At 47.1% G+C, this 27,276-nt stretch overlaps 1 protein-coding gene across 3 annotated transcripts; it reads right to left on the bottom strand.

Moving 5' to 3' along the window:
- Nucleotides 1-7,298: 7,298 nt before the first annotated feature.
- Nucleotides 7,299-26,873, bottom strand: SALL3 (spalt like transcription factor 3). 3 transcript variants are annotated; one of them, XM_084778218.1, is made up of 5 exons: nt 26,307-26,869; nt 11,982-14,873; nt 11,425-11,765; nt 9,841-10,095; nt 7,299-8,951 (listed from the first exon to the last, which is right to left on the bottom strand). In XM_084778218.1, exons 1-5 carry the CDS (start codon nt 26,386-26,388, stop codon nt 8,943-8,945), a joined length of 3,579 nt encoding a protein of 1,192 aa, XP_084634344.1. In that variant the 5' UTR covers nt 26,389-26,869; the 3' UTR covers nt 7,299-8,942. The 3 variants fall into 3 exon arrangements, with proteins under 3 accessions (XP_084634344.1, XP_084634342.1, XP_084634343.1); XM_084778217.1 differs by having other exon boundaries at nt 8,515-10,095; nt 26,307-26,868; XM_084778216.1 differs by having other exon boundaries at nt 7,299-10,095; nt 11,425-14,873; nt 26,307-26,873.
- Between the last annotated feature and the right edge of the window lie 403 nt (nt 26,874-27,276).

The raw sequence follows: 27,276 nt of genomic DNA, 5'->3' as shown, positions 1-27,276 counted from the left end.
CAGTCTCCTGGGAAGGCCCAGAACCCTCAGGTTTAACCAGGCCAGCATTTAAATGGCTCATCAGATAGGGAAGTGGTACAGAAAAGACCAGGACAATGACCAGAAAGGTAGCTGGAGTGAACTTCAGAGGGTGGACATACCAAGGACATCAATTGACACCCAGTTCATATGGCATCCTGAGCTCTTCCATCTTCTTCTTTACCTTCCACTGAGCAGGGGACCCACCCAGCCGGTGGGAAGAACCTGAATGTCAACTTAATACCCACCACCCACCAGCCACATTAGTTAGCAGTGAGGGAGGGAACAGAGGACTTGATGACCCTTCCTGGCCATACTGTATGATCCATAATAATCTCATCTGCCCTTCCCTCTAACTGTGAGGAACAGTGGGATTAATCCCTGGAGGTTTTGAGCTGGGTTCTACAGTGAGCTCTATAGCAGAACCAACTGGTGCTGCCCTTCTGCTGTCCCCAAGGGAGCAGGGAGCCTGCATTGCTAATCAGCCCTCCCCCACAGGAGTGGCTCTACTCTGATGGCGGAGGAGGCAGTTCAGCGCTCATTGGCTCCATGGGCCTATCTATGCTGGGGCATTCCCAGTCCAGGGAACAGGAGTGTAGGCGATCCAATATTTAAACCAAAGCAGTTGGAATGACAAGGTGGCTCACAGCTGTAATCCCAGCACTTACACTGAGACAGGAGGATTGCCTCAAATTCACGGCTGGTTACATGATAAGTTCTAGAACTGTCTAAGTTATAAATGAAACCTGTCTCAAAAAAAAAAAAAACAAAGAGCCATTAATTCTCATGTCACAGAGTGAGACCTCAGAAGGCTAGTGGTTATGGTGACAGGCAGGTGGGCAAGAAAAACGTGCCATTCCTGTGAACCAGTGGTAGGGTGCATGGAGAGAGAAAAACTGGGGTCCGCCACCCCACTGAGATACCTCTTCCATACATTGTCTAAAGAGCCGCACCTATAGAGATCCACAGGAACTGTGCTAGTTTAGAGGATGCTGCCTCTGGTGAGGGATGAGCCAATGTGTCCATCCTAGAGACACCTCTCTCTGCAGGTAACAGAGGCCTGCCCTGTACTGTGCCTGCTTGAGACCTCAGGGTCCACTATCCCCCTCAGGGCACGGGCTCCATCCACTTCCAGTTCACCCTGCATTTCAGAAGGACAAGAAGTTTTAAAGAGGGAACGCCTCCCTGACCTGCTCTGGCTCTGTCCGGGTAAGCCTTGGTTCCTCTCATAAGGCTAGAGGATGCTCTGATGCCAGGACAGCCACAGCATCTTGAGCAGCCATCCTCCCTGGTACAGTTCCTGAATGGCTGGTGCTCCTAGCTTATGCTATCTGCTTGGCCCAGCTTTGTTTACAGGAGTTTGGTTAGGAGGCACTGGGCACCGAGGGCCTCAGAGGCCCCACACAACTCCAGCTGACCATTTAAAGACGTCTAGTCCTCACACCCAGCTGCCCTCTACACCCAAGCCCTCAGGTTGTTCTCCGGGCTCCCCTTATTGTCTAGAAAGTGCACCCATTAGTGGGTGCAGACTCACGACTCTGAGTATGGGGTGGGGTCTGGGGCACTCTCCACTTGACTGAGACCCAGATTTGCAGCCCCAACCCTCAAAGTCCAGGGCCAAGGCCTCAGGAGTGTTTTTGTGACTCGGGTATGTGGAAGTAGACATGTATAGACAGGACCCCTTAAAGGAACAGCATGGCATATATGTCTGGATCAACAGCCAGGAAGCTGTTGTCAGAAATAAACTCAGAAACCAGCCCCTAATAGCTGATGGGTTACAGAGGCACACGGGGCACTGGAGTGTCACATGAGTTTTCAGGAGTCTGTGTAGCCTGGCAAATTGTTTGTTTGAGCAGATTTCATTTATAATTCTGAAAGGCATTGGAAATGTTTAACAAGTAGTTCTTTTATTCTGGGTCCCACACTTCAGAGAGAGAGGTAGCATTTAGAAAAGAACAGAAGGTGAGTTGCTGTACGCTTTGGGGAGGCTGGGTTCCTGGGCAGGGTATCAGCTTCCAGGGCTGACAAAATACTTCCTCTTCCAGTTATATGAGCGTTCTGTTTTCCAGAGAGGAGGCCTCTCTTCAGTTGCAGAGCCCGAAAAGATACAAGTGATACTGAGCTGGGGGGGTCGGTAGGGGGGATGACACAGGGGACACACAGAGCCTTTTTTAATGGACATTCAGGCCAGCTTTGCAAACACATGCTGGCTCTTCTGTCCCTCTCTACACAGTGATGGAGCAAGCCCTTGCCTTGGCTCAGGGAGAACAACCCGGAGCACCTCAGCTCTGCCCCGCTTTCTAGCTAAAGCTGCACATCTGCAAAGACAGATGTGCTGGCCTGAGGTAGCCTGTTCCTTTCTTCAAAGCCGAGTTTGAAGTTAAGGGAGTCCTTACAGGGACTTGCTGCCTGTCAATAAGTGCAGAAGCCATTTACTATGTGCCGAAACACAGAGGCAAGTAATTTGAGTTTGTTCTTACCAAAAAGCTGTAAGATCAAATACTGGGGTTCAAGATTTTACAAGGGAAAATTGTCAAAAGGCCATTTTAAATCAAAATGCCTTTGTTGTTGTTGTTGTTGTTGTTTTGTTTGTTTTTTAAGCTGCAGGTTCCTGCATGTAGTTTCTATCCTTCATTGCCAAAGAATGCCAAAGACTTGGGTGTGGCTACTCTTCCTTTCCTCCCTCCCTTCTTTCCTTCCTTCCTTCCTGTCTGTGATTGTAATGCCTTTTAATGCACTTATGTTTACACCTTCTACAGTTATTGACCTGATGCACCAGGTGTGTGTCAAGTTGCTTCCGTCCCTTGCACACTACATGCAAAGGAGTCAAAGCCAGAGCTTCTGGTTGCCTTTATGACATCATCAATCCTGGAGTGATCTTGCACCCCCATTGCAGGCGCTCCGCACATGGTGGCAGACAACACGTGCAGACAACACATGCATGGGTCATAGCTTGCCACAGCCCAGGTAGGGTGTCCAGACACCGAGCAGCGGATTTCTCATGGCTTGCGACAGAGCCTTGATCATGTCTTTTAGTCACTGCAGGATCCAGCTGCGACCTTAGTTTTTCCTAAGGCCCCTGAGTCTGCATTTCTAAAACGGAGAATCCAATCCAGGACAGAAGAAAAAGACGCCAGGGGTCACAGCTTGGCTTAAAGGACCACGCTGAAATAACCAGATTGTTATTATAATTAAATTGATATCCCACATTCTTTAGTAATCCAGGACAGATGGGGGTGAAAACAGCAACAACAAAAGGACAAACAGAAAGAAAAACAAGCCATGCTGAGTAAGGGATGGCCACACAGAGACCAGTAGCAGGGAGCTGAGACTTACCCGACAGCCTTGGTTTCAGACAAAACACCCGAGACTGGAGTTCAGCTGAGAACTGCTCATATTTATTAATGAGACTCCTTTGCTCCAATTGCAGGGATCCTGCCTGGATTCGATCTTATACAGCTCTTTTCTCAATAATAAAGACCTGGGTACTTCTGGGATGAAATTATAGCTGTTTCAACTTACTACTGGAGAAGTATCTATACACTGGTGACAAATACTAAAATTGCTTCCTAATGTCTGTCTTTGGAATTTGAGTATATTATTTAGAACTCCAGATTTAAATATATATATATCCGGTTATTATACTTGTCTCATGGAAGATTACAAATCTCATCGGTGAGAACGTTGAAGGGATCAGCTCTCAAGATGTCTGCAGCATTCAAGGGGAACTCCACACACGATACTAAAAGTCACAGTGCAAAACCCACAGCAAAGTAAAGGCTGAGGTGGATTTCTGTCAAAATTGAATTTATTTGACATCTATTTGAAATTGTGGGGAGGAAGGCCTTAAGCAGTTTCCCATAAAATATTTCTAAAACTTTGGTCTTTTGCTGTGGAAATTATTTCTTCCCAGGCCCCTTTTCATTTTTTCAGCCGCAGTGTTGGCATGAAGGGTGCCGCACATTTCTTGTGGAAAAATTAGGGTCATAAAGGCTGTTGTTTCTAAATTGCTCTGGATGTACTAAGTAGGAAAAAATAAATAAAACAGGGACATTTTGTATCTTAAGTATAATCAAAAGATCTGCTGGCTCTAAAAAAAAAATGTGGTGACTTGTCATCTAAACCTTTTTATCTCATATGGGTTTAGTAGCATATGCTTTTAATGCCAAAATTTGGGAGACAGAGGCAGGTGAAGCTCTGTGACATTGAGGCCAGTCTCGTCTAGGGCAGCCAGAACCGTTAAAAAAAGAACCACTCTCAAAAACAAAAAACAAACAAATGAACAAAATTCACCTCTACTTGCCTTAAAATCTGTGTCCTTTAAGTTAACCCAGGAAGAACACAAGTGAATGAAACCAGCGAGGACTTCAAATACTACATGGAAGAGAAGTGAAGGAAATGACTCCTGTTTCCCTATAAACCTTCTCGTCTACAGATCATTTTAGGTTCTTTTTTTTTTTTTTAAAGTATGAACATATGTGGGGGTGAGCTGATAGAATGTCCTTGTTCACAAATAATCACATTTGGAAATTAACAACCCAACACTTATTTCCATGTCTGAGTCCTGTGAGTGGTCACATTGAAGTGCTGCCCACCGACAGGACCCAGTGGTCACTTGTTTACACACGCTGACCCCAGTGGCACCCTCTCTTCTGTCCTGATGCCCCTCCTGACTTTCCCGCCAGGCTCCCCCCCCACCCCCCTGAGCCTAGTGAATACTGTGCCACTTGTCTCAAGTGGGTGCACTCAAGTCTGCCTTGTCTAAATTATAAGCTGAGCTGCCTGCGAAGAAAGGACAGATGCAGACAGAGTTGTAAATCAGGGTGTTAGCAGCTTCACTGACTTGGCTCCTCTAATATTTTTTAAAGATCAGGAAATAACCATCGTGTTAATCCGAGCACTCGCATCCTCCTCAGCGGAGGGTACACTCTGGTATGTACTTCTATGCAGTGTTTACAAAAAAGCCAGATCACTTTAAAAAAAATCTGTTTTCTGGCAGAAAGTGAAGTCAGCATGATGTTCACAGAACATGCATTTTATTTTACCACAGGTACCAAGGCCCTGAAATAGCGACAACAAGCTGAATATCTTGTTGTTACTGCTTTCCTGTTTAAAGGTAGAAACACATTTTCATGTCCAAAAATGATCCCACAGAATTCTTTCAGCACTCTTTTGTAATAAATTTTCTCTATCAGGAGATAATATTCTTAGGCAATTGTTCACACTCTCTCTGTATGTAAACACTACCCATCACTCTGTCCACTGAATCACGACAGGGAATGTTTGTATTAGTAGCTTAAAAAAAAAACCAAGAAATTTTAGAATTTCAGTCGTGGAGGGACGGACTCACTTCAGCTTCTGCCTTGACCTTCTACAGAGCACAAGGACAAATGGAGACCCCATCACTCTGATGCCTGTGACTCAGAGCCACACTGCTGAAGATGACTGCATTGTGACTTTCTCATAAGGCTCCTCCTTTGTGAAGAATACCAGTCTTTTTAAGTAAAAAGGAAAAGATTTCCCCTATTATCATAAGAAATATTTTTGTAGGTCAGATTCTAACATTGCCCAAATCAGCTAATAGACGTAGAAGTGTGCCGTCCATCCTCCAGTGAAGTGTCCAGTCACAAGGACCTTTGACGGTAAATAAGACAGTGCGTTCACTCTTCCTTTGCCTGGCAGTTAGTAAACAAGCTAGGCTGGTCAGAGTGCATGGTGGGGACAGATAAACAAGAGCCACAGTCACACAGCATCACTGCTTTGCCTCAAGCATGTGCCCGGAGGAAGAAACAAGAGGTTCAGGCATCTGCAGCCGGAGGCATGCTCAGAGGGACGGCAGTGGTTTGAAGTGGGAGGTACAGGCACTGCCTAGGAAGAAAAGAAATGGCCCCTGATGTTCGCTGTGTTTGTGAAATACCACATGGGACCAGGTATTGTCTGCCAGACAGGAAAGAGAAGCGGGGTGTGTGTGTGTGTGTGTGTGTGTGTGTGTGTGTGTGTATGTACACAGCATACCCTCATCCATGGGGACAAGATTGTTTCTGTTTGGCCCTGTAGCACTGCCTTTATTAGTGTTAAATGTTAGTGGCTCTTGTAATGAACTTAGAATAGAAATGTAGTTGAATAATTTTTAGGGACTGTTGCCACTTAGGGTTCTTTTGAGTAACTGGAGCTGGTGTTAGAAGTAGAACGCTTACTTGCTAAGCCCAGTGATCCCTGACTTGCTGCCTAAAGATAATTTTGAAATAGAAGAGATAGGGCCTTTTTCTCTTGAATTCTGATTTTTATTGATGATTCTAAACAGTTGTCTAATCTTTGCCATTTCCCTCTCTCTTTTAAAATTGAATTTACTATCTGACTTGGTTCAAGCACATCAACACAGTTTAATTTCTAAGGCTTGGGGGCCCTGAAGGGGGCCCTGGCCAGATGGTTAGAGGTTGGTGCCTTTCTCATTCTTAAAAGAACTCTATTTCCACCATGTTCTGATACAAGCTGCTTCTATGTATCAATAGTTATTTAGTGTTTAAAAAAAAAAAAGAAGTGGATTATCTAACATAATAACTAGGAACACTCTTTTTTTTTTTTCTTTTTTGGTTTTTCCAGATGGGGTTTCTCTGTGTAGTCCTGGCTGTCCTAGACTTACTTTGTAGACCAGGGTGGCCTTGAACTCACAGCGATCCACCTGCCTCTGTCTCCGGAGTGCTAGGATTAAAGGTGTGCACCACCACGCCCAGCAACTAGGAGCTCTTAAAGTTATAATTCTTAGCAATGACATCTGTGAGACAAAGCTAATTTAGAAACAAATGACAGCTCCAGTGGGAGAGGACAGACAGGCCACATGAAGTATTGTGTGTGGTGCCCTCAAGTGCACTCTTGTCCCTGTCCTTCCTACAGTGATACGGGGACTCCTATTTGCTCAAGCAACCTGAAGCTGCTATGTTCACTCAGTGCAGACAACGGGAAGGCAATTGCCAGCATGACAGATTCTCTGTCAGGCATCTCTATTGCATCTTCTTCCACGGCAGATGTAAAACAATATCCACAATTAGATGTGTTTTATTTGAGAAGGAAAAGAGAAAAAAAAATGAAAGGAAGGAGATATGCATCAGTGGCAAGGTGCTTGCTTAGCATGCACGTTCAGGGCTCTGAGTAACCCTAGATATTGCTTAAATATAAGCTGTCAACCCTTGTTGACTTTCCCCATGGAAAACACCACAGACATCCATCCACCACAAATAGCCAGCACTGCCAATTCCACCGAGAAGAATCAGGGAACACAATTCAGAAATAATATGACATCCTGCATTTTATTCAGTTCCGTATGACAAAAATAGTAACCTAGACTACGACATCCATTTTAGTCAGTAGATGTGTCAAGCCATGAGATTTAATCATAAAATATATTGGGGTCTACCAAACACCCTGGCTGGTTCTGGGAGGCCCTCACCCCCGCATGGTTTTGTGGTATAAAAATAGTGTCTCTCTTCACCACGCAGAGGGACAGCCAGCCCTGAACACAGGATGGGGGTGGTCACTGCACCTTCATCAGCCATCTCATTTATAATGCTTTACATTTCTCTTTTCTTAAGTTATATACACATCCTTTTGAAAGAAGAAAGAACACTAACATGGTACCAAATACCAACCGAGACGGGGGCAGGGGGTGGGAGACACACACCAAAAGGACACAGATGAACAACGAGACATTCAACTGCCAAAGCACAGCGACATGAAACCACCTTGTCTTCCTCTTCCCAAAGCTGAAGCCCCTGGTCCCATGCCCTAGCAAGAGATGGCCTGGCCTGGAGATGCTCCACCTGACTACATGGAAAACAGACCCAGAGACTTCAGTGTTCATTTCCAAAGACAGGAAGAGCTAATGAGCCCAGAAGCTCTCTGCTCAGCCACGGGCCAGTGGTAGTCATTCCCCTCAGAGCCTTTTCCTGTTGGTTCAGTTGTATGAGGTGACTGTTCTAACATTCTGCTTCACACTGTCTGGTTTGGCCTTCAGGCACAGACAGCTCCCTGCTGAGGTACCCAGCTACCTACTGTATGTCTTGAGCAATTCTGTTGGATGTTCACGTGTCCTATCCCAGCATGCCTGCGATGCACAAAAATGAGGTAGTATGCACAACACTGACGTTCAAGTTTTGATCAGCCCTGCCTCCCAGCATCTGGCTCCTTTGCTCACTGGATGCACTTTAGACAAGCCATCAAAAGATCACATTCTGAATAATCAGGACACTGCACTGTGTTTTCACGTGTAGAAGCAATAATTCATGAACTTAGAGAATGTCAAAGTTATGACCGATTATACCGCCAGACTCATGTGTGAAAGAGACAGAGGCGAGCCTACAGCAAAATCACACTTGGACAGTGCTCACTTGGCTGTGCTCTTGCTTTTTCTATGTCATGGGACTGAGATCAATTTGCCAAAGTTTTGGTAGGTGTTCACAGTTTTTCAGTAGGTTTTGTAGAAAAGTTAAATAGATCATGTTAATTTAAGAAATGGCAGGCCTTATTTTATTGAGGTGCTGACAAGTCTTGGTGGCTTTTCTGCTCAAACAGCATAGATTTCTCATGTTTGACTTTAAGACAAAACAATAAATTGTGACATGATTTTTTCTCCATTGTCTTTAAATCGAAGTACTATTTATAAAATACTTTACATCTTTTTTAAATTTTCAAATTATAGACAAACCTCCCTAATACAAAATACTAAAAGTGCAATTGTATAAATTAAGATTTGCAACCACATTATACAAACATTACCTCTTTTATTATACAGCTTTGATAATGTGAAATATTTACTCACAACTGTTTATAATGCTGTGAATCATTTTACGGTGATGCTCATCTGTAACTTGTTCCCAGTCGACTGCAGGGCTACCGACCACACTAGAGAACAACTGTTCACATAGCAGCTACAAACACTTAAATTAAAGGGGGAGGGTGTTACTGACAGGTACTTGCACACAAAAAGCATGCTATCTTTCCCAATAGAACGTCACAATTTTGCCTGCATTGAATTAATCCACTTATTTATAATAAAGCAAATCTTGCTTTAAAAAAAAATCACATAGCCAGATGTATTCTGTGATACAAAATTTTCATTTAAGGTTGGGCTATTTTACTGTCTGTTACCCGCATAATCTTAACATAAATACTATAGACGAAGAGACTGCCATAATACACAGCGTTTGGAGCACTGAACTGCTTCTTCAAGACGAAGAGTCCCTAAAACAGAGTTCAAGTGTCTACAGAATTTGAACAAAACCATTGAATGCAGCTCACTGGATTACCACAGGGGCCCTCGTTCCCCCGCGCAATGGGGGTCGCTAGGTTTTAGGAGAAATGAAGTAGATATGGTCTGAGCTCTTTCAGGTCCTAAGGCCGTTTTCCAAGCACATAAGCTTTTGTTTGAAATTTTCTTAAAAAGGTTGCAGAGTTCTTAACCCCACTGTTGAAGGAAGTACCATGGGGTACTCCCCACATCACCTCACAGCAGCTGTGTGCTGCAGGTATTTTCTGTCATGGGTAAAATGTTAACGAGAGCCTAGGCATGTGGGGTGCGAAGCCTGACGCTCAAACAGTGAAGAGCGGGCTTGCGACGGGACAGGAGGATGGAGTCTTAAGGGTATCCAACTAGTTTATTCCAATTTCCTTGTTATCCTCAATGAACCTTGTGAACGGCCGGCTGGCTCCCGTCTCTGAATTTGCTTTGTCCAAGCTGACAATGGGTGGACTACTGCCAGTGCGTGTCTTGTCCACCCCACCAGCCATGGCACCCAAAGGCGGGATGGCACCTCCGCCTAGACTTACTGGGAGCTGAGGGATGCCTCCGTTCTGGATGACAGAGATCTCGTTGTTTTTCATGGCGAGCCCATTGGTGATGGCAGCGGCGTACTGGTTCCAAAAGCTGGGGTCAACATTCATTGCCCGAGCTGCCAGGTCCTTCTGGAACATTTCAGAGAACTTCAGAGCATCACCACCAAGCAGGGCCATGGGGTTTTCCACAGACAAGCGGCGGCCACGCCTTGCAGGTGCATTGTTCCACATGTGGGTGCCCATATGTACCTGTGGGAGATTCAGAGAGACAGGCCACAAGTAAGCAAGTCTAGAACTGTGAGGCAGCCATGTCTTGGTTTCAGTGTTTTATGTCGTCGACATTCTAAGCCTAGCCCGGGGTCAACAGAATGCAGTTAGGTGAGCTTTCCTGAGCACCTTGTACTATACACACAATTTTCATTCTGTGAATATAAGAAACAAAACCAACACATAAGTAAACAAGCTTGTTAGACACTAACACACACTCACATGCACACGTGCACATACACACCAGGAAAAAACCCCACAAGACTACTAGAGAATGTTCTAGGGCTTTAAGGAGAAGGCCCTTGCCCATTGCTTCATCCATTCACCATCTTAGTGTGTGCAGGTGGAGGTCAGAGGGCAACCTCGGAGGGGGGGTAGTCTTCAAGCAGGGTCCTTTTCACTGGCCTGGAATTCACTCACTAGACTAAGCTCAGCTATCTCCCCAGCTCACTTTCAAACTCTTAAAAGGTCTCTGACTTGAAGTCTTCCACTGTCCTCCTCTCTTGCTTCCCCTCAAACATGGAGGGGGGGGGGGAAAGAATGCTAAGATCGTCCTGGGCCTCCCAGAGCAGCAGTGTCTTCAGGAGGCTCCTGTTTGGTCAGGGTTAGCTCAGCCCAGAAGCCATACCTATTGACCACTGGCTTTCTCCAGAGAGGCTTCTGAGGCCTCGGCAGGTGCTGTCTGTCTAGCTGAGGCTGGCAGCACAGCCTAGAGCCAGGGGTATCTGCAGCGTCTGCCGGCAGTCAGGTCTCCAGAGAACACTTAGCTGTGCTGGGCCTTATGCAGGGGCACAACAGAACGTGCTTCCTGCAGGCAGGCTTCACGTGGTGGCAAACTTCTCACCCCGTGTCCCTCCCAGGGGCCCTGACTGCAGTCACATGGACAAGAGAACATTCTAGACCTCATAGAGCAAGTGTCATCTTTGTATTATGTGTTAATGTTTAAGGGCCAAGTTTATTTAGTAATCAGCTTTGAGAGAGAGGTTTGTGTCCTGGGCCTTGCTCGCCAACTGTGTATCATGACCCTAGGCCTGGAGCAGGCTGATACCATCAAAGGAGCAGGCAGACATGTGCTCCCCCTGGGTGTGCATACACACACTACTCACATACACATGTATATATACATGCACACACACTATATACACTCACACTGTGTGTGTACGAACAAATCACTCCACACATGTGGAGTATACATACATGCACATGAGGGTGAAGACAGAACCTGTGACAGGCAGCCTAGACATGGGGTGCAGGGACCGTCGGCAGGGGCCACATGGCTTGGCCACAGCCTCAGACCTGTGGCCCTCTTACCTTGAGATTGCCCTTGGTGGTGAAGGCCCTGCCACAGATGGTGCAGCCGAAAGGCTTCTCCCCCGTGTGGGTGCGCTCATGGATCTGCAGGGCACTGGCTGAGGAGAAGGTCTTCCCACAGGACTGACAGTTGTGCTGTTTGGGTGTCCGGCGTGGTGGGGGTGCCAGCATGGGTGCCAGACCAGGGCTCATCACTGTTTGGGGCCCAGTGGGGACCTGGACCCCGGCTGGTAGGGCTGGACCCTCACCCAATGCGATGGCCTTGCTGTGGCCGTTCACTTCCATTTTGATCATGGTGGGCGCAGGGCTGGAGGCCAGGCTGGGTGTGCTGTGGCTGGGACCTAGAGTAAAGTTGGGGTCAAACACCTGAGAAGGCAGCTCTTTCAACTTGTGTGTCAGTAAGTGCTGCTTTAAGTTACCCATAGTGGAGCAGCCTCGCCTGCAGACCGTGCAGACAAATGGCCGCTCCTTGGTATGGCTGCGGTGGTGGATTTCCAACGCACTTTTGCAAGCAAAGGGCTTGCCACAGACACCACACACAGTGCTCGCACACTTACCCCGCTCTCTGCTCAGGAACAGCAGGCTGAAGGGGGCCTCCTCCTTGATGAGTGGCCGACCAGGATGGCCAGCCGTCAGGTCCAGGGCACCTCCATTTCCTGGGCCAGGGGGTGGGCTGTCCAGCCTCTCGGTCTTCAGTGGGATCTCCTGTGGATCCTCCTGGTGGCCAAGACCTGGTGACTTGGACCGGAAGCTCTCACCATTACTATGAGCAGGTGACAGAGCCTGGGAGGATGAGGATTCAGAGAGGGCGGGGCTGCCTGCGCTTCGGCTTTCCAGGTCACCCACGGCAGATGAAGAGTCATTGCTCAGGTGGTCACTTTCCCCAGACCCATTTTCCACTGACTTCAAGCTCGCCAGCTGCTGGCAGCTCATGACCGAGTCTATCATTTTCATCTGGTTCTCCAGGGCAGCGATGCTGGAGATGACTGACGGGGGCGAGGGCGGGCAGGACCCCGAGTAGGAAAGAAGCGGTTTAGCTGAGTCACTGGCTGCGTCCTTCAGCTCCGCGTCCTCCTCCATGGAATTCTCGTCAATGTCATCGTCGAAGCTGCTGAGGGTCTCCGCGCTCTTTTCATCAAAGGGCAGATCGGCGTCCATGGCCTCCTGGAGGCCCTCAGGCAGCGGTGTGTTCGGGATCTGTCCCCCCATGTGCATACGGATGTGTTGCTGCAGCACAACAGCGTTCGTGAACTTCTTCTGGCAGATAGGGCAGGAATGCTGCACGCGGAGCGGGGGCTTCGCCCGGTGCACCCCAAAGTGTGTCTTCAGGTTGCCTTTGGTGGTGAAGGCGCGGCCACAGATCTTGCACTTGAAGGGCCTTTCCCCTGTGTGCGTCCTGTAGTGCATCTTCAGCGCACTCTGGCAGCTCAGCACACGGTGGCAGATGACACACTGGTTCGGGTCTGTCATCTTCTTATCAATGTTCTCCACCAGCTGCTGCAGCTTTGAGGTCTCTGACGTTTGCATAGAGTCAAGCAGCCCACCGAAAGGAAACTGGGCCTTGAACTGGTCGGAAACAGCCGGAAGGCCAGGGCTACCAAGGCTTGTGCAGGCGCTGTCTGTGACAGTGGTGGCAGCTGCAGTGGGCAATCCACTGACCTGCCCACCCACCACAGGAGCGTCCCCTGTCCTTGTGCTGGTACAAGGCAGGCTGACTGGCTCAGTTTTAGTAAGTGAAGGCCCACCGAGGAGTGGCTGGGGTGACTCAGGCCTCACTGGGACACCACACTCGGTATTGTTGAGGCCTGGAGACAGAGAGGTGCATTCGCTGGATGCTGGGGAGGGCCTCTGTGGGGACCGGCTGACGGGAGTGATGCTGGGGGAGTCAGTGTAGCTGTGGGTGCCAGGGACAGTGGGGGGTAGCTGCAGCCCTACTGACGTGGGCACAGTGGGCAGCACTGGCTTGCTGTCTAGCCAGGTGGTCACTGGCTTTTCTGGGGGCAGGGACATGCCATAGGGAATGCCCGAGCAAGTGGGCACATTGTCGAGGTATTCTGGGACAGGGTAGGGGTTCATCTGGATGTGGGGGTATTTCTCCTTGTGCCTCTGGAAGTGGACCTTCAGGTTGCCCTTGGTGGAGAAGCGGTTCCCGCAGATGTTGCATTTGAAGGGCCGTTCCCCGGTGTGGGAGCGCAGGTGGATCTGTAACGCGCTGTCGCTGCCGAAGACCTTGGCACAGAACCTGCACTTGTGCTTAAAGAAAGGGTCCTCAGCACTGGCCTTGGGCTCGAACACTGACACATTAGGGGGCTTGCCCTTGCGGTGCTTCATAAGAGCCGACAGGGGGTCCAGGGCATTGGCTGTGGCAGCAATGCTAACCAGCGGGTTGGGGAAGATGACACTGCTGGATGAAGTCTGAGGTAGCAGAGGGTTTGGCAGATTGGAGGCTGAGCTGAGGAGGCTTCCGGGACCCAGGGCAGGGGGTGTAGACGCATTTTGGGGCTGCACCGTGTTGCCCACTGCACTGGGTGCTGCGGCCACCGCTCCTGGAGCTGGGCCAGTGCTGCAGGCTGGGTGTGCCCCAGATTCAGCCGGGCCAGCACTGGTGCTGCAGGGAGTGCTTGTGCCAGACGCAGGCTGTGACAGGTGCTGGGGGCCATCGAAGGCTGCTGGCAGGGTGGAGCCTGGGCCAGCAGAGGCAGCAGCAGGTCCAGCAGAAAGCTGGAGCGCAGCATGTGGAGCCAGGCCCTGAAGCTGTACTGCGGCTGCTCCAGGGGCACTGGCTGAGGGCTTCAGTGGAGGCCCGGGCTGCCGGCTCATCAGGGCCACCTGGCTGCGGATCTGCTCGATGAGCTGAAGCTGGTGGATCTGCTGCTGCTGCAGTGCCACCAGCTGCTCAAGGATCATGGGGATGGCCACAGCGCCCACGCTGCCACCAGCACCTGTCGTGCCGCCTGCGCGTGCACCCTGGGAGAACTGTGCCACGGCCACCTTGGTGCTGAGCAGCGTCTCCAGGGTCACGTTGGTACTGGGCATGCTGAAGGCCGCAGGCTCTGGTTGTGGTGGCAGTGCAGGTGGCGGTGGGGCCACACCTGGGCCTGGAGGGCCCTTGTCCGCAGTTGCCTCCACATCCATGGGCTCCGCCTCCTTCGCAGCAGCCTTCACCTCGCTGCCCTCCGCAGGAGCCACCTCCTCAGCCACCTCACTCTCAGTGCGGTCACTGGGTGAGCTGGCAGGAGAAGGTTCTGGAAAGTCCTCGGAGGGTGGTGCCGGCTCATCGTCGTGCAGGATCAGCACCAGTGGGTTCTTGGTGCAGGTCTTCTTGTGCTGCAGGAAGTCCGCCCACTTGAAGAACTCCGCACAGCACTTCTCACACACGCTGGTTTCCTCGCTGCCGCTCCTGCTCTCGCTGCCGCTGTCTGCGTCCTCCGCACCTTCCCCTGGGACGCCTAGGAAACCAAGAGATTACATCAGCCAGGCTCCGCCAGACAGCCACCCTCCATTTCAAAATTTTGCACATCAGTAAAATCAATATTTTTTATTTTGTACAAATTACCCCACTTCAACATTTCTGACGTCCCAGCGTGTGTGTTCTATGACTCTTTCTAGCTAGCTAATCATTTTTCTTAGCACAATCCATCAAATTATGAAGCTCCATCAATTGTGGATACTGCTTCTTAATGAAATTCCATAGAAGCCATCGATTTCCAATATCTTCATACAATCCGCAGCCACCCTGTCTGTTGGGTACAAAGCCAGCCTTCGACGGGCTCATTAGGATTCCCCGTTACCATCGGGCTTCCTCATTTCCAACAAAATTAGAGCCGCCTCTGCCAGTTCTCTCGGCCTCGCCGAGCTAATCCGTAACCTTTCCCACACACCAGCACCTGACAGGAAGCCTGTGTGGTGTGGTCTGGGCTCACGGATTTATCATTTCTAAGGTAGCTGAAGTGGTGCCGATCTAACGCGATCCCACAGAACCTTTAGAACCAATAGGCATTTATTTCACATAGGAAATTTAGGCTAAATACTGTGGTTTGTGACTGTAACGTAGAAACTGTAAGCACTTTTTAAGACCCCAACTGTGGTGTCTCTCTCATACTTCTCTTTGGGAAAGCAGAGGCCTCTAGGTTTTAGGATTTGCCATACATAACGACTATCAATATACTCTAGGCCTAAAATGAATCACGTTTAGGGCGATTAATCGGCTCTGTCAGATGCAATATTCTTTGGCAAAATGAACTTAAAATTACATGTTATTGTGATTAGCCAATAGAGTTCAGTGGTTTGCTAACAAACAAGGAATTATATATTTAAAGTTCATTGATGTTGACATGTTTAACATGAGAATGTTGTAGTCAGACACACTTTTTGTACCTATTTTCATCTCTTCTCATAGAAAGACTTAGCAAATTATATGCTTGCACCATCGTGGAAAAGCCTCTAATTGGTTACACATGTTTAATTACTGTTGTAGGCAGCCACTTCCTCTGTCTCCCCTAACCCTCTTGTGCCGAATAACAACCGTGTTTAATGAACAACTCTAATTCACACCTGATCGAATAAATAGCTGTACGAGAAGGGGAAATCGACACTGAGTGACACTTCTGGCTCTAGATTTTTGGGTCACTGTGGTGGGGTGGGGTGCCACTGCTGCCTGGTTTTACATGCCAGCTTGGGTGCCACTGACTGGAAAGGGTTTTGTTGTTGTTTTTGTCAGCTTGCAAATGGAGTGACAGCAACAGATCATCGGTGGAACGTGGAACGGAGCAAATGTCACTGGCAAGTCAGCTCTTTGTTAAATGTGCAAAGTTGAGGTAGAGAACAAAGCACCTCCAAGCCCCATCCTGAAATTGGAGTCCTAACCCCAGCACATGGACTCCTCAAAACAGCCTCTAACAATTTTTTAAAAGGGTTTTTTTGTTTTGTTTTAAAGGGAGGGTTGCTAATTCAGCCCCAATTGAGCAGAGAAATCTTTTTCTTTTTCCTGGAAATTTTGTCCAGGAGACCCTGACTACTCCTCTGGAAAATGAAATAAAAATATTTTTGCGGCTGGTCTGTTGCTTTCCATGAGGCCATTATTTCCAGGTAATTTATACATGCCTTTAAAAAATTATTAGCAGCATTCAATTAGCATTTTCTTAACTGGCTAAGCCATTTGAAGGGGAAAGAACTTGGAGCTGCAGCCCATAAACCCCATAGACTTTTAAACTAAACTCAGTGCGAGGATCAGGCGGCAGCAGTTGGTCTGATTACTGCGCGGGGGAAGGGTCCTAATAGGTATCTGTAATGAGGTTGAGGGTAGCTGGGAGCAAAGGCATGGCCGATTTATGTAGCAGATAGGCACATTAGCAATACAAATACTCCATGCTCAACTTTGCTCAATGTATGCAAAACTAATTGTAAACCTGCTCAAGGTTATGGAACAGGGACTGGGAGGGACTAGAATTTTAAATCATTGAATAAAACCAACCAAACAATAATGAGCTCATCAAAATTCCAGTAATTTAATTTTAAAAGTTTTAACAAGATGTCAATTTTTAAACGTATGATTTCTTTTTAATTAGTTGTAAAATTTTATTAAAACCGTGTATATATATATATATATATATCATACATATTATATATTTACACACATCTAAGGGACATTAAAAGGCTCATTTGCATTAAGGAGTAAAATAGATGCAGAGAAATACCTAAGCAGGAGGACTATAAGAAGTTACTTTCCAACGTGTAAAGCTATGATAAAAAAAAAAAACCAAACTATAATTTTGGTACTTTCTAAAAAAGAAAATGCCAACAAATTAAAAATTGCTAATGCCTTGAAATATTGTCTACATGCACCCCCTTTAAGGAGATAAAAATGTACAGTATGCTAAAAAATTGAAGGTATATACAAACTCAAATAGTACCTTACTAAAAGACTTTTTCTTTATATTAAGTATTCATTGGGAACAATTCACTCAGAAAATGTTTAAGAGCGAGCTGACTTTAGATCATTTAAAGTCCATTCAGTGTGGAAAGAATTAATTTGCATAACTGTAAGTAAGGCATACCTTCACAAATGAATATTTCCCAGATTTCCCTCATAACAGAGTGTAGCATTGTGTTTCAAAAAGGTCTCGACCCAAACAATTCTCTATGTACCTTAAAGATTTGCATTTTCACGTTCTCATTAGTATTTTATGTGTTAAGTGTTTTTAGGGTTCACCTCCAAATGCACTGAAGCTGAGAAGGGATCTCTCAGGTAATTTCATTTTTTTTTCCCCTCCACTGCAAGGGCTGCTAAATTACAAGTGTTTCTTAGCTGTACAAAGTGCGCATGGGATGTTGGAGCACGTGCTGCCAAATAACGTCATTTTGTTTAATGCAATCTTAAGTGACAATTGTCTCAACATAAGCTATTTTGTTCAAAGTAAAATGATCTCCCACCTACACTCCTTCCAAATTGAAGGAGGAAATTGTAAGGAAAAGGCATTCTGACCCTTTGGACCCGTTAACAGTTCTTTATGGTAATGAGCTCAAGGGAAAAAAAGCCTGGTAACAATTTGCTTAGGAGTCAGCCTTCATCCTGGAGTTTCACTTTTGGCAAAAGACATATACTAAAAACTACAGCCAGTGAGAGGAAAATTCTTCGATATGATTTATATTTCTTATCTGAGGCAATTGAATTAGAATCACCACTTAATGTTTCTGCTGGGGTCTGTTTAAAATGCCAGTAAAGACACTTCAAAGTTAGTCTCACACGCTCAAGCAATAGCTGTATTTTCCAAATTTGAATGTAACTAGACCTCCTTTATAAAGGTCGGAGATAAGCAGAAATTTATTAAAATAGGCACAAATACAAATCAAAGACTAAAGTCCCCTCTGTGGAGCTGAAGTTGCTTGTCTGTATTTGAAATGTTTTTAAACAACAAAATACTCTTTAACTGAACTGATGGCCAGGAAATGGCTGAACCCAGCATGCTTTCCCAAGGACAGAACTCTTTGGGGCATCGAGGCATGTCACCGAACTCACAGATCACAACTGCTGGCCTCTGCTGAATTCTGCAGAGTGAGAGAAATTAAATTATAACCTGCTTTTGACCACAGATATGAATTATAGTGTCTATGTGTGAAGTTGGGATTATTGTTTGTTTTCCCCAGAAGAAAACCCAGGCAGATGCTTTGGCTGTGCTTGATAAAAGTTTATCACTTCATTGCTAATGTCCTTTAACTCTGCTACCTGGTAAAGCCAAGATTCTCTTATTTAACCACGTTTCGCTTAAGCTCACATTCTGAACTGGTCCCCATGCTGAAAAGTAAACGTCGTTAGCCCATCAGTTAATTTTGCTTAAAATGTTTACTTACTGGTAAGAAGAGGCAGGGAGGCACACTCTTCCAAAGAACAACGAAAAATCTTTGAGAAATGTACGAGAAATTGAGGTTTTTATTCTCATTCTTTGCTTTCCTTTCTTCTTTCTTTTTGAGGAGGGGATTTTGAAAATAAGCATTCTAATCATTCTCATTTGTGTCAAGGTAATTTATATTTTTTGCCTACTGGTTGTTCAACAGCTAAGATTTAAAACTAACTAGGCAGGGATTAAGTAGGCGTTTTATAGTATGTTACTATAAAGGTTACATACGCTCATACGCTACGGGGAGAAAATGCCAACCAGTTGACCAACTAATTCATCTGGGTGATGGAGTTTCTTCCTGGAAGGGCTTTCCTCCTGGAAGGGCTTTCCTCCTAGTTGGCAGACAGGCTGGTGATGGTGGCTACCGAGTCAAGACAGCTACCAAAAGGACCACACAGTCCTCACTACCCTGGGAAACCAGTCATCTGCACTGAGGAGGCTAAAAAATAAATTCGGGGTTGATTTATAGGGTCCCTAACTTCATTTTGAGCAAGTCATGTTTGAGGCTGGAAGAGGAGAAGGGGACCGCCCACAGCCCCTAAGAGAAAAACCACAAGGCAGCAAGCTTCACAGCGCTCATTTTAAAACTAGCTACATGCATTTTTGTATTCAGTGATGAACTAGCACACTTAATAAAAATCTGCCGACTCTTAGTACACTCTCAACCCACCACAGACTCTGATTCTCTTAGCTTTCACTCAGGGTTAGCTTTGGAAAATGACACCATGTTTCTTTCTCTGTCTTCTGGGACATGATAATCTTTTTCAAGCCACAAGTGGAAAACATTGTAATGTATAAAGATATTTGAGACGCCATGAGTTTTCTATACAAATATTTATGCACAGTTCTTAGCAAGGTTTACTTTTTGTTTGCTGTTTTTTTCCAGGAGTGTAAGGAATTTTGCCCATTATAAAGCAGCAGTAAACTTGCTGACTTTTGCTACACTTTCCTTAGACAGTTTTAATTCATTACAATCAACAAAGGAGAAGGCAGGCTTGTTTGGAGCTAAGAGAGGCAAGTTAAACTCCCCCTCTATAACTAGTAACTTTAAAATGCCAGGTGGGTCTTCCGGAGTGGAAACCCTAGTTTTTTCCTTTGTCTTCCCATCTCTTAAAAATGTAGCAAGTGTTTCTCAAGTTTTCTCAAACTCTTTGGAGACACTTATTTTCTTGCAAATTAATTCTTTTTAACTCCTTATGATAGCTTTGAATCCCATAAAGAAAGATGAATTATCGCCACACTGAGCCCAAGCTGTGTCACAGGAGGAGACAAATAGAGACCCCCACTGTGTTTAACAATGTAGAAGAAATTCCAGGCGCAAAAGAAAAAATTCTGCCCTTTTCCCCTGGACTCGGAAGCCTGTGCTCACAGAGTTGAACGGTGGAGGGCAGTCTTGCTATGCTCAGTGCAGCACTGACCCACACACTCCCTCTGACTCAGTGGCCCACATCACAAATTTGTTAAGTCATGACCACCTGTGGCACAGGCCCTAGGCGTCTTCTGTTTAAACTGGTTCGGTTTTAATCTGTGCGGTGAGAGGCTCCAGGGGCAGAGACTTTGTTGTCCCTTTATAGGACTCAAAGTTGAGGCAGCAGCGTACATGCCACAGTCACTTTGATAGTAAGATGTTTGTTGCACTTCAAGGCTTGCAAATCGGCCTTTCATCCAGCTGTCTTGATAGACTCAAGCTCACATCACGATTTATGCTTCCCAAAAATACACAGACTAAGACATGTCAGCAGAAGCCAGAAATTCTGATCATAATCTGGTGAGGGTGGTGTTTAAATATAGAGATCTCCACGATTTGACACAAAGAATTCTACATCCTTTTATGACATGCCCCCAAAAAGTGTCCGTTTGATCGAAATCCATTATCAGAGCACATACAAACCCTTCCAGCCCCTGCATCCCTCACTTAGTTGGGGGCGAGTGTAGGGAAAGACTTAGTGAGCAAACAAAATGGATTTGCTACAGAAATGCCTGCACTGAAATAGCTCTAGTCAACTGCAACTGGGAAAGAGGCTGAAGTCACCTGTAAGCATTAGGCTTAAGGCTCCTGGGCTAGGGGATTGAGTCATTGCCCCCACTGTCATCACTTCACGGTGCTATTCTATTTCTATGAGAGAAATTTGCATACAAACAGAAAAGTCGTACTGGAAAAGCCACCACCCACCCCATGATGCCAGTGACTCTGCATGTGTACAAATTACACAAGACTATTATCAAACAAGCTCCGTCTGAGGCCGCTTTGAGGGCCCGTGATGCTGAGGAATGAGGACAAAGTGCCCTGGCACCTGCAGGGTTAATTAAACCGTTCAAGATGTAATGGCTTCACAAAAGCAAGCCAGTTTTTCCTCTTCCAAGAGCTATAAACACTTGTGCTGAACTGGACGACATTTGCTAAGCTTGTACTGCACAGAACAAACTCATGGGATCCCTACTTAACACTCAGACTCGGAGTTTACACTTAACAGAACCGGTGTTGGTGAGTCCTGTTGCCAAGGTCAACAGCACAGATGCACTAATTGTATTATGAGCTTGACATCTAGTGGTCACCCCTGGCAGGGCAAAGCAGGCAAAGGTTAGATCAGCAAGGCTTATCACAGCACTAAGGACCCACCTTCAGGGAGAGATGGCGTGAGCTAGCCAGCATTCTGCCACCCACCTTTCCTAGGGCCACACTTTAAAAAAAAAAAAAAACAAAACGTTGCCAAGCCATACCATGAAGTCACCATGCTTGCAAAGAATGCAAAGGGGGTTGTGCCTCCCGAGGTGAGAGAAAAGGGCCACCCTCAGAGGGGAAACCACACGGGTAGCATCATCTCCCTTTGGTGGTCAGAACCCCTTTTCTTTAATTAAGAAAGAAATCAATCTCGGTTGTGAGCATAAAGGTCATTCCATTATTTCGTTTAAAACTGTATTTTTCACTTTCTGGAGCATGACTTGCCTTGTTTGTTTGGCAGTTATACAGTTAACAGCATCTTAAATCATAACTGTATTGAAATTACAAGAGAAAAACCCTAGATACCTTAAAAAGTTTACTTAAAACAATTACTAAAATTTGATTTTCACATAGACTGTGCAGCAACTTAACACAGACTTAATTACAGGAGTGCCCTGCGAGCAGCAGGATTGGCTCACGTTTTCTTGATATTGCCTAAGATTCATTGGTCTTTCTTATAATGGCAACCAGTCAAATATCATTGAGGAAAGAAAAAAAAAAACAATAAAACAGTAAAGAAAAAAAAAAGGAACTCTTCTTTTATATTGTTTTTTTAAAGGACACTCCAAACTAGGTTGCTGTATTAAAAGATGGTGAAAAATCGCATTAGCAGCTTGAAAGATTTTTAATTTACTTACACAAGACCTTGTGCCAATACTTACACATAAGAATGCTAAGTTCCAACTGACAGTCAGTTCCCAGAGCAGAAATCTTGGGTCTGTTTGCTGCATTCCCCATCCCCAAAAGAAAATGCTCTTAAAGGCCACCAGGAGATGGACGATAGAGCTTAAAATGAAATCTGACCCACTTTTGTCTGTTTTCACCATCTTTCTGGCTACAAAGAAATAATCAGCTTGCTAAGTAATTCCTACTACTTCTCCCTCCATACCTTTCTCTTTCCCTCGGTCTGAACACATCTGAAAAACCTGGATTATGCACAGGCTTTGAAAAGTTTAGAATACACGCCTCTAACATCTCTAAGTCTTGTTTCATTATCAGCTCTCTTTAAGGTGGAATTAATTGGCACTCATTTTAGGAGTACGCATTTTTAAATAGGCGAAGTTTTTGAGCCTTATTTCAAAAAGAAATGTTTGCAAATTCTTCCTCTCCCTCTCCGCCTCCCCCCCCCCCCACTTACTTTCTACCTTTCATGTTTCAGAGAAAACAATCTGCCAGTGGATGTAAGGAAGCGGCTTCTGTATCGTCCCTTTTGGTATGCTGAATTGTAAATGCGAGTACTTGGGGGGGGGGGGCTGGAGGCGAACCCAGCATATACAGATAAAAGAAAAAAAGATCTCTTCACTGAGCCCTGGTGGCTTTCTCTCCCTGAACTTAAACAGTCTGAATTCCACTAGTTAGTCCTTAGGTTGAAGACTCATGCCATTTGAAAGAAATTTTAAGATAGCCATATACTGTAAACTGGTAGAAAAATAAAAACACCGTGAAGTAATTAGTGCCTACAAAGAAGATACATCCTCAAAAACTGTTTTAAATTACAGCATTCTTTTGTTCTTTCTTAAACACAGACTTTCCCAGGACAGAGAAATGCATCTTTAGGAACCGCTTTTATTTTTCTTTTGCTGGCACACGGGTGCAATGTCTTTAAAGTTCTTGGTAGGGCTTAAGTGTGGCACTGTCACTGGAAGTTTTAATTAGTTTTTCTTAGAACAAAAATCTTCAGCTGGCTCAGAGGATGTCACTATTGGTGGCACAGATCTAACTGAAACCCAAAGCTGAATCACATTTATTTCTAAAATAGGAAATATCCATGAGTAAGCAATTTAAAACGACAGTTTCTACTGGGGACTTAGGGGTCGGTAACTTAAAATAAATTTTATCGCAGGGCAACTCCAGAACTTTCCATAAGGCAGAGTTGCTTGTTTTCATCCAGATTTGTCATTCATTCCTTCAGGTCTAGAGAGAGCTAAAGCTATTGTTGCCTTGTTTTTTCATTGTTTGTCTAAATACTAAACCCTGAAAAATAAACCATAAAAATACATGGCTTCTCTTAGAAATAGACACCACTATGCACCTTTGCCCTCCACTATTCTCATTTTTTAAAAACATATGTTATCTGTTCTGTGTGGTATTAACAAAAGCCTTCAATTTTACTGCAGAGATGGACCTAGTGCCTTAATTAACATGTCACACCCAAAGTGATACAAAGGAATCATTTACTTCATTTCCAAAACACTGTAGACTTAGCTCACTTATAACCTCATGCAGCAGGTATTTGTCTCCTCTGCATGTAAAGAGGGAGAAAAAAAATAAGGATTTGAAATGACAATGCAGTAATTTAGTTTACACAACCATTAATCTTTAAAAAAAAAACTTTTCTTGGTTATCTTACAATTAAGAGAGCACAGGCATTCCTTGACTTCATAGGAAACAGAGTATCTTTTATGTTCCATGAACAATCTGCTTCAGAACAATTAAATCAGAAAGAACTTGTTTTAGCAGTTTGCCTGAACTAGCCTTCAGACTCGAAGAGTGCATACAGCCGTACTGGGGCTCAGACAGGCTATTTTTGGCCTATTGCAAAATATGATGAGGAACTGTAGCAACCTCGGGATCAGAAGTCTGAGTGACTGTTGAAAACACAGCCTGGATAAAAATGCCACTCCTGAAAGGATGGAAAACCTGGGTATGGGAGAGCCTTAAAATAAATTCGAGCAGCGAGCAGAATTCAAAAGAGGACTCGTAAATAATTGACTATCTAGGTTTTCAACACTGTCGGGGTTATATATCCTCCGACGTGTTTACACGATTAACTTTACCACACTCACATTTCTGAAGCGAAATTAAAAACGAACAACAGTGCCTCAGCTTGTTAATTGTTAAATACACGAAGGTTTACTCTATTAATTAAAATATGCTTTAATAAAAGGAGACATTGCACATTTTGATAACGACCCTACAAAGCGGAGAAGTATTTACACTGTTGCATTTTAGGGCGGCTGTGAAAGCGGATTTTGAGCTATTCAGGAGCCGCAATAATGAAGCTTTAAAATTCCTCACTGGGATGCAGTGTAGTTCTTTTGAGGGAAAGACTGTCTTTCTCATTCGGCAGAAATAAATCCATTCATTTGATCATGTAGTCATTGAGGGTAATACAAAACAACCCAAGTGTGAGAAATTCTATGTGAAGAAGTAAACAAAACAAAAAAAAATCCATTTCCATGACAAAAAGAGTCTTTGTCCCTAATCTACCCAACATATGCAAGCGTTTCTTTTTAGCATATCGCCTGTTCTAATCTTGGCTGACTTGGCTGCAGAGATGCGGGTCCCTCACCTCACCGCAACAAAAAGACCCAACGAGACCCATTTGATTTAATTCATTCCAGGGCTGCTGTGGGCATTTTCTCACTTTCTACTGCGACGTGCATGCTTTGTCAAACTTTACCGCTGTGTGTTAAACCTTTAAATTCCGTCTATTTGTTAGGGCTTTGAGTTTGGGTTGTTTTTTTTTAAAGATGGTATTATTTTCATAGTTAAAAGATTATTTACTATATGCCTCTAAACAATTTACAGTACGTTGGTCATTAAAGTTGGCTTTCAAGGAATAAATTATTCCGCCTCGAACTAGTTGGGGGGGGGAGTGCCCCGTGTCATATGCGACCGCCCCTCTGGGCCTCCTTGCAGGCGCCCTTGGGACCCTGGCAAGGCGCGCAAAAACTGGAGCCCAGGGTTTACGGATTCAGGGTGCCATAAACTTTAGGGTGCCAAAATTCAATTACACTAAATTCGCATCTTCTCTAGTGTCTAACTTCGGTTGCGCCCTCCCTGCACTTCTGGATGGTTGGAGGAGGAAGTTCCTACCAGCGAAGTAAACTGCGAAGGTGCCTCCAGCGCCCTATTTCGGTGCATCCAAAAGTGTACGAAAAGGCCAAAGGGAAAACTTAGAATCCGTCAGAAACGTGCTGAGGTCTTACCGCAAGCACGCCCTAGCCCCCAAAAGAAACAGCTGTGCTCGCGCCCCACAATTCCCTTGTCGGCCATTAAGGAAAGGCCAAGAGACATTTACTTCCCACTTGCTTCCGAAAGGGATGATTGGATTTGTCAACGCTCTGGGACACCGCGGGGTTCGCGGCCTGAGGGTCACCGGAGGCGGCCTGCTGGCGGTATCGAGGGCAGGCTACAGATACTGGGATCGCCGAGGTGGCGTTGGGTTCCCGGGTAGGCTCCAGGCGAGCACCAGCTGGGCACCAGGGCGCGCGGCACTGAACAAAGCTGGCCAGGCGGCGGCTTCCAGGGCCCGGGTCCAGCGGTAGGTGAGCCCCCGCAAGTTCCCCGTAGCTGCGCCCTCCCTAGAGTCAGTTCTGAGCTAGTTCAGGGTCCCAGCACGTTACTGAGGCTCCGGGCCCACCAAAGCAGCGTGTGGGAGCACAGACCCGGAGCAGCACCGAGGCAGCAGCGCAGACCCCCTCTCGCCCGCTCCCCGCTCTGCCTCCGGCCCAGCGGACTTGGATCCGTCCTAGAGCTAGCCCGGGCGCAGCACTCTCCACGCGCAGCTCCCCAAGTCCGAGCTGCGAAGCCAACTTTACTTGGCCCGCAACTCTTTTCCATGCCTGCGCGCTTCGATGGAGTACTAGTCCAGGTTGGCTAGACTGGCCCTGGGGCCAGACTTATAGCTCCCACTCGCTCACTGGAACGGGGAACTTTCTCCCACTCCAAGACGCTCGCAGTCGCTCCCACCGCCCGCGCATCCCAACCTGGGTGGGCGCCCCAGAACTCTGGGCCACCCGGAGGTCCCCGGCCCTCACCGTGCTCGGAAGCCCCGTCCTGCGGCTGTAGCTCCTCGTCCGACTTGAGGTGCTGGGGCTTGGCCTGCTTGCGCCGAGACATGCTGCTAGCGGCGCTCCGGCCCCGTGCGGGGCAGCGGCATCAGCGGGGTGGCCGGCTGGGACAGCGCGGGGTGGGCGCAGGGCGGCCGGGCGGGCGCGGGGCGCGGGGCGCGGGGCGGTGGCGGCGGCTGCGCGGGCCGCGCATGGGGCTGAGCAATTAGGCTGGTGAATAATGCATGTCCATTAGCGGAGGGCCGCGCCGATTGGCCGGCCTCCAGCGGACTCCGGCGGCCTATGCAAATGAGGCCGCTCTCGCAATTAGCGGCCGCGCAGTCGAGGAGGGGCCGCGGCGCCTGTGGACCTGGGTGCGCGCTGCCCCACGCCGCTCACATCGCGAGCTCCGCCGCCAGAGCTCAGGCTCCGCGCTCCTTTTTCGCCTAGGTGCGGCTTCGGCGGGCCAGGGTGCGCCGCGGGCCGTGGCGGCAGCCCCTCCGCACAGCGCAGGCTGCAAAACTTTGGTGGCGTCCGCGCGGCGCCGTCTCCGCCGGCGCGCCGGGCTCGCCCCTTTATAGAGTGTCTGCGCCGTCGCCCGCGCCGCGGCCCCCCCGCCGCCGCCGCCGCTGGGCGGCCCCTCCCGGAGCGAGCGGCCGCGGGCAGGGCTCCGGCCCGGCGCCTTTGTCTCGCCCCGGCCGCTCGGGCGCCGCACCGCTTGCGCTCCCGGCTGGCCGGCCGCTGTTGGTCCTAGGTAGCGGGTCGCCGCCCAGCTCTGCTCGCCCTGCCCGCTCTGGCTCAGGTGCCCCTGTCTCTGGACTTTCTCTCCTGACTCGTGTCCACTTCGCGGAGTCCTCCGGCGGCCCTCCAGGCTTGGAGGCTCGCGGCCGGGGCGGAGTGCGCAAGCTAGGGTGGCGGGACTTCGGCAAGACCAACTTTCCGGTTCGGAAGCGGCGCG

Source organism: Acomys minous (assembly GCF_964271855.1).
Source record: "Acomys minous genome assembly, chromosome: 4".
Taxonomy (NCBI): Eukaryota; Metazoa; Chordata; class Mammalia; order Rodentia; family Muridae; genus Acomys; species Acomys minous.
Note: the sequence above shows the minus strand (reverse complement) of the source record. Positions and strands in the feature narration are given on the sequence as shown.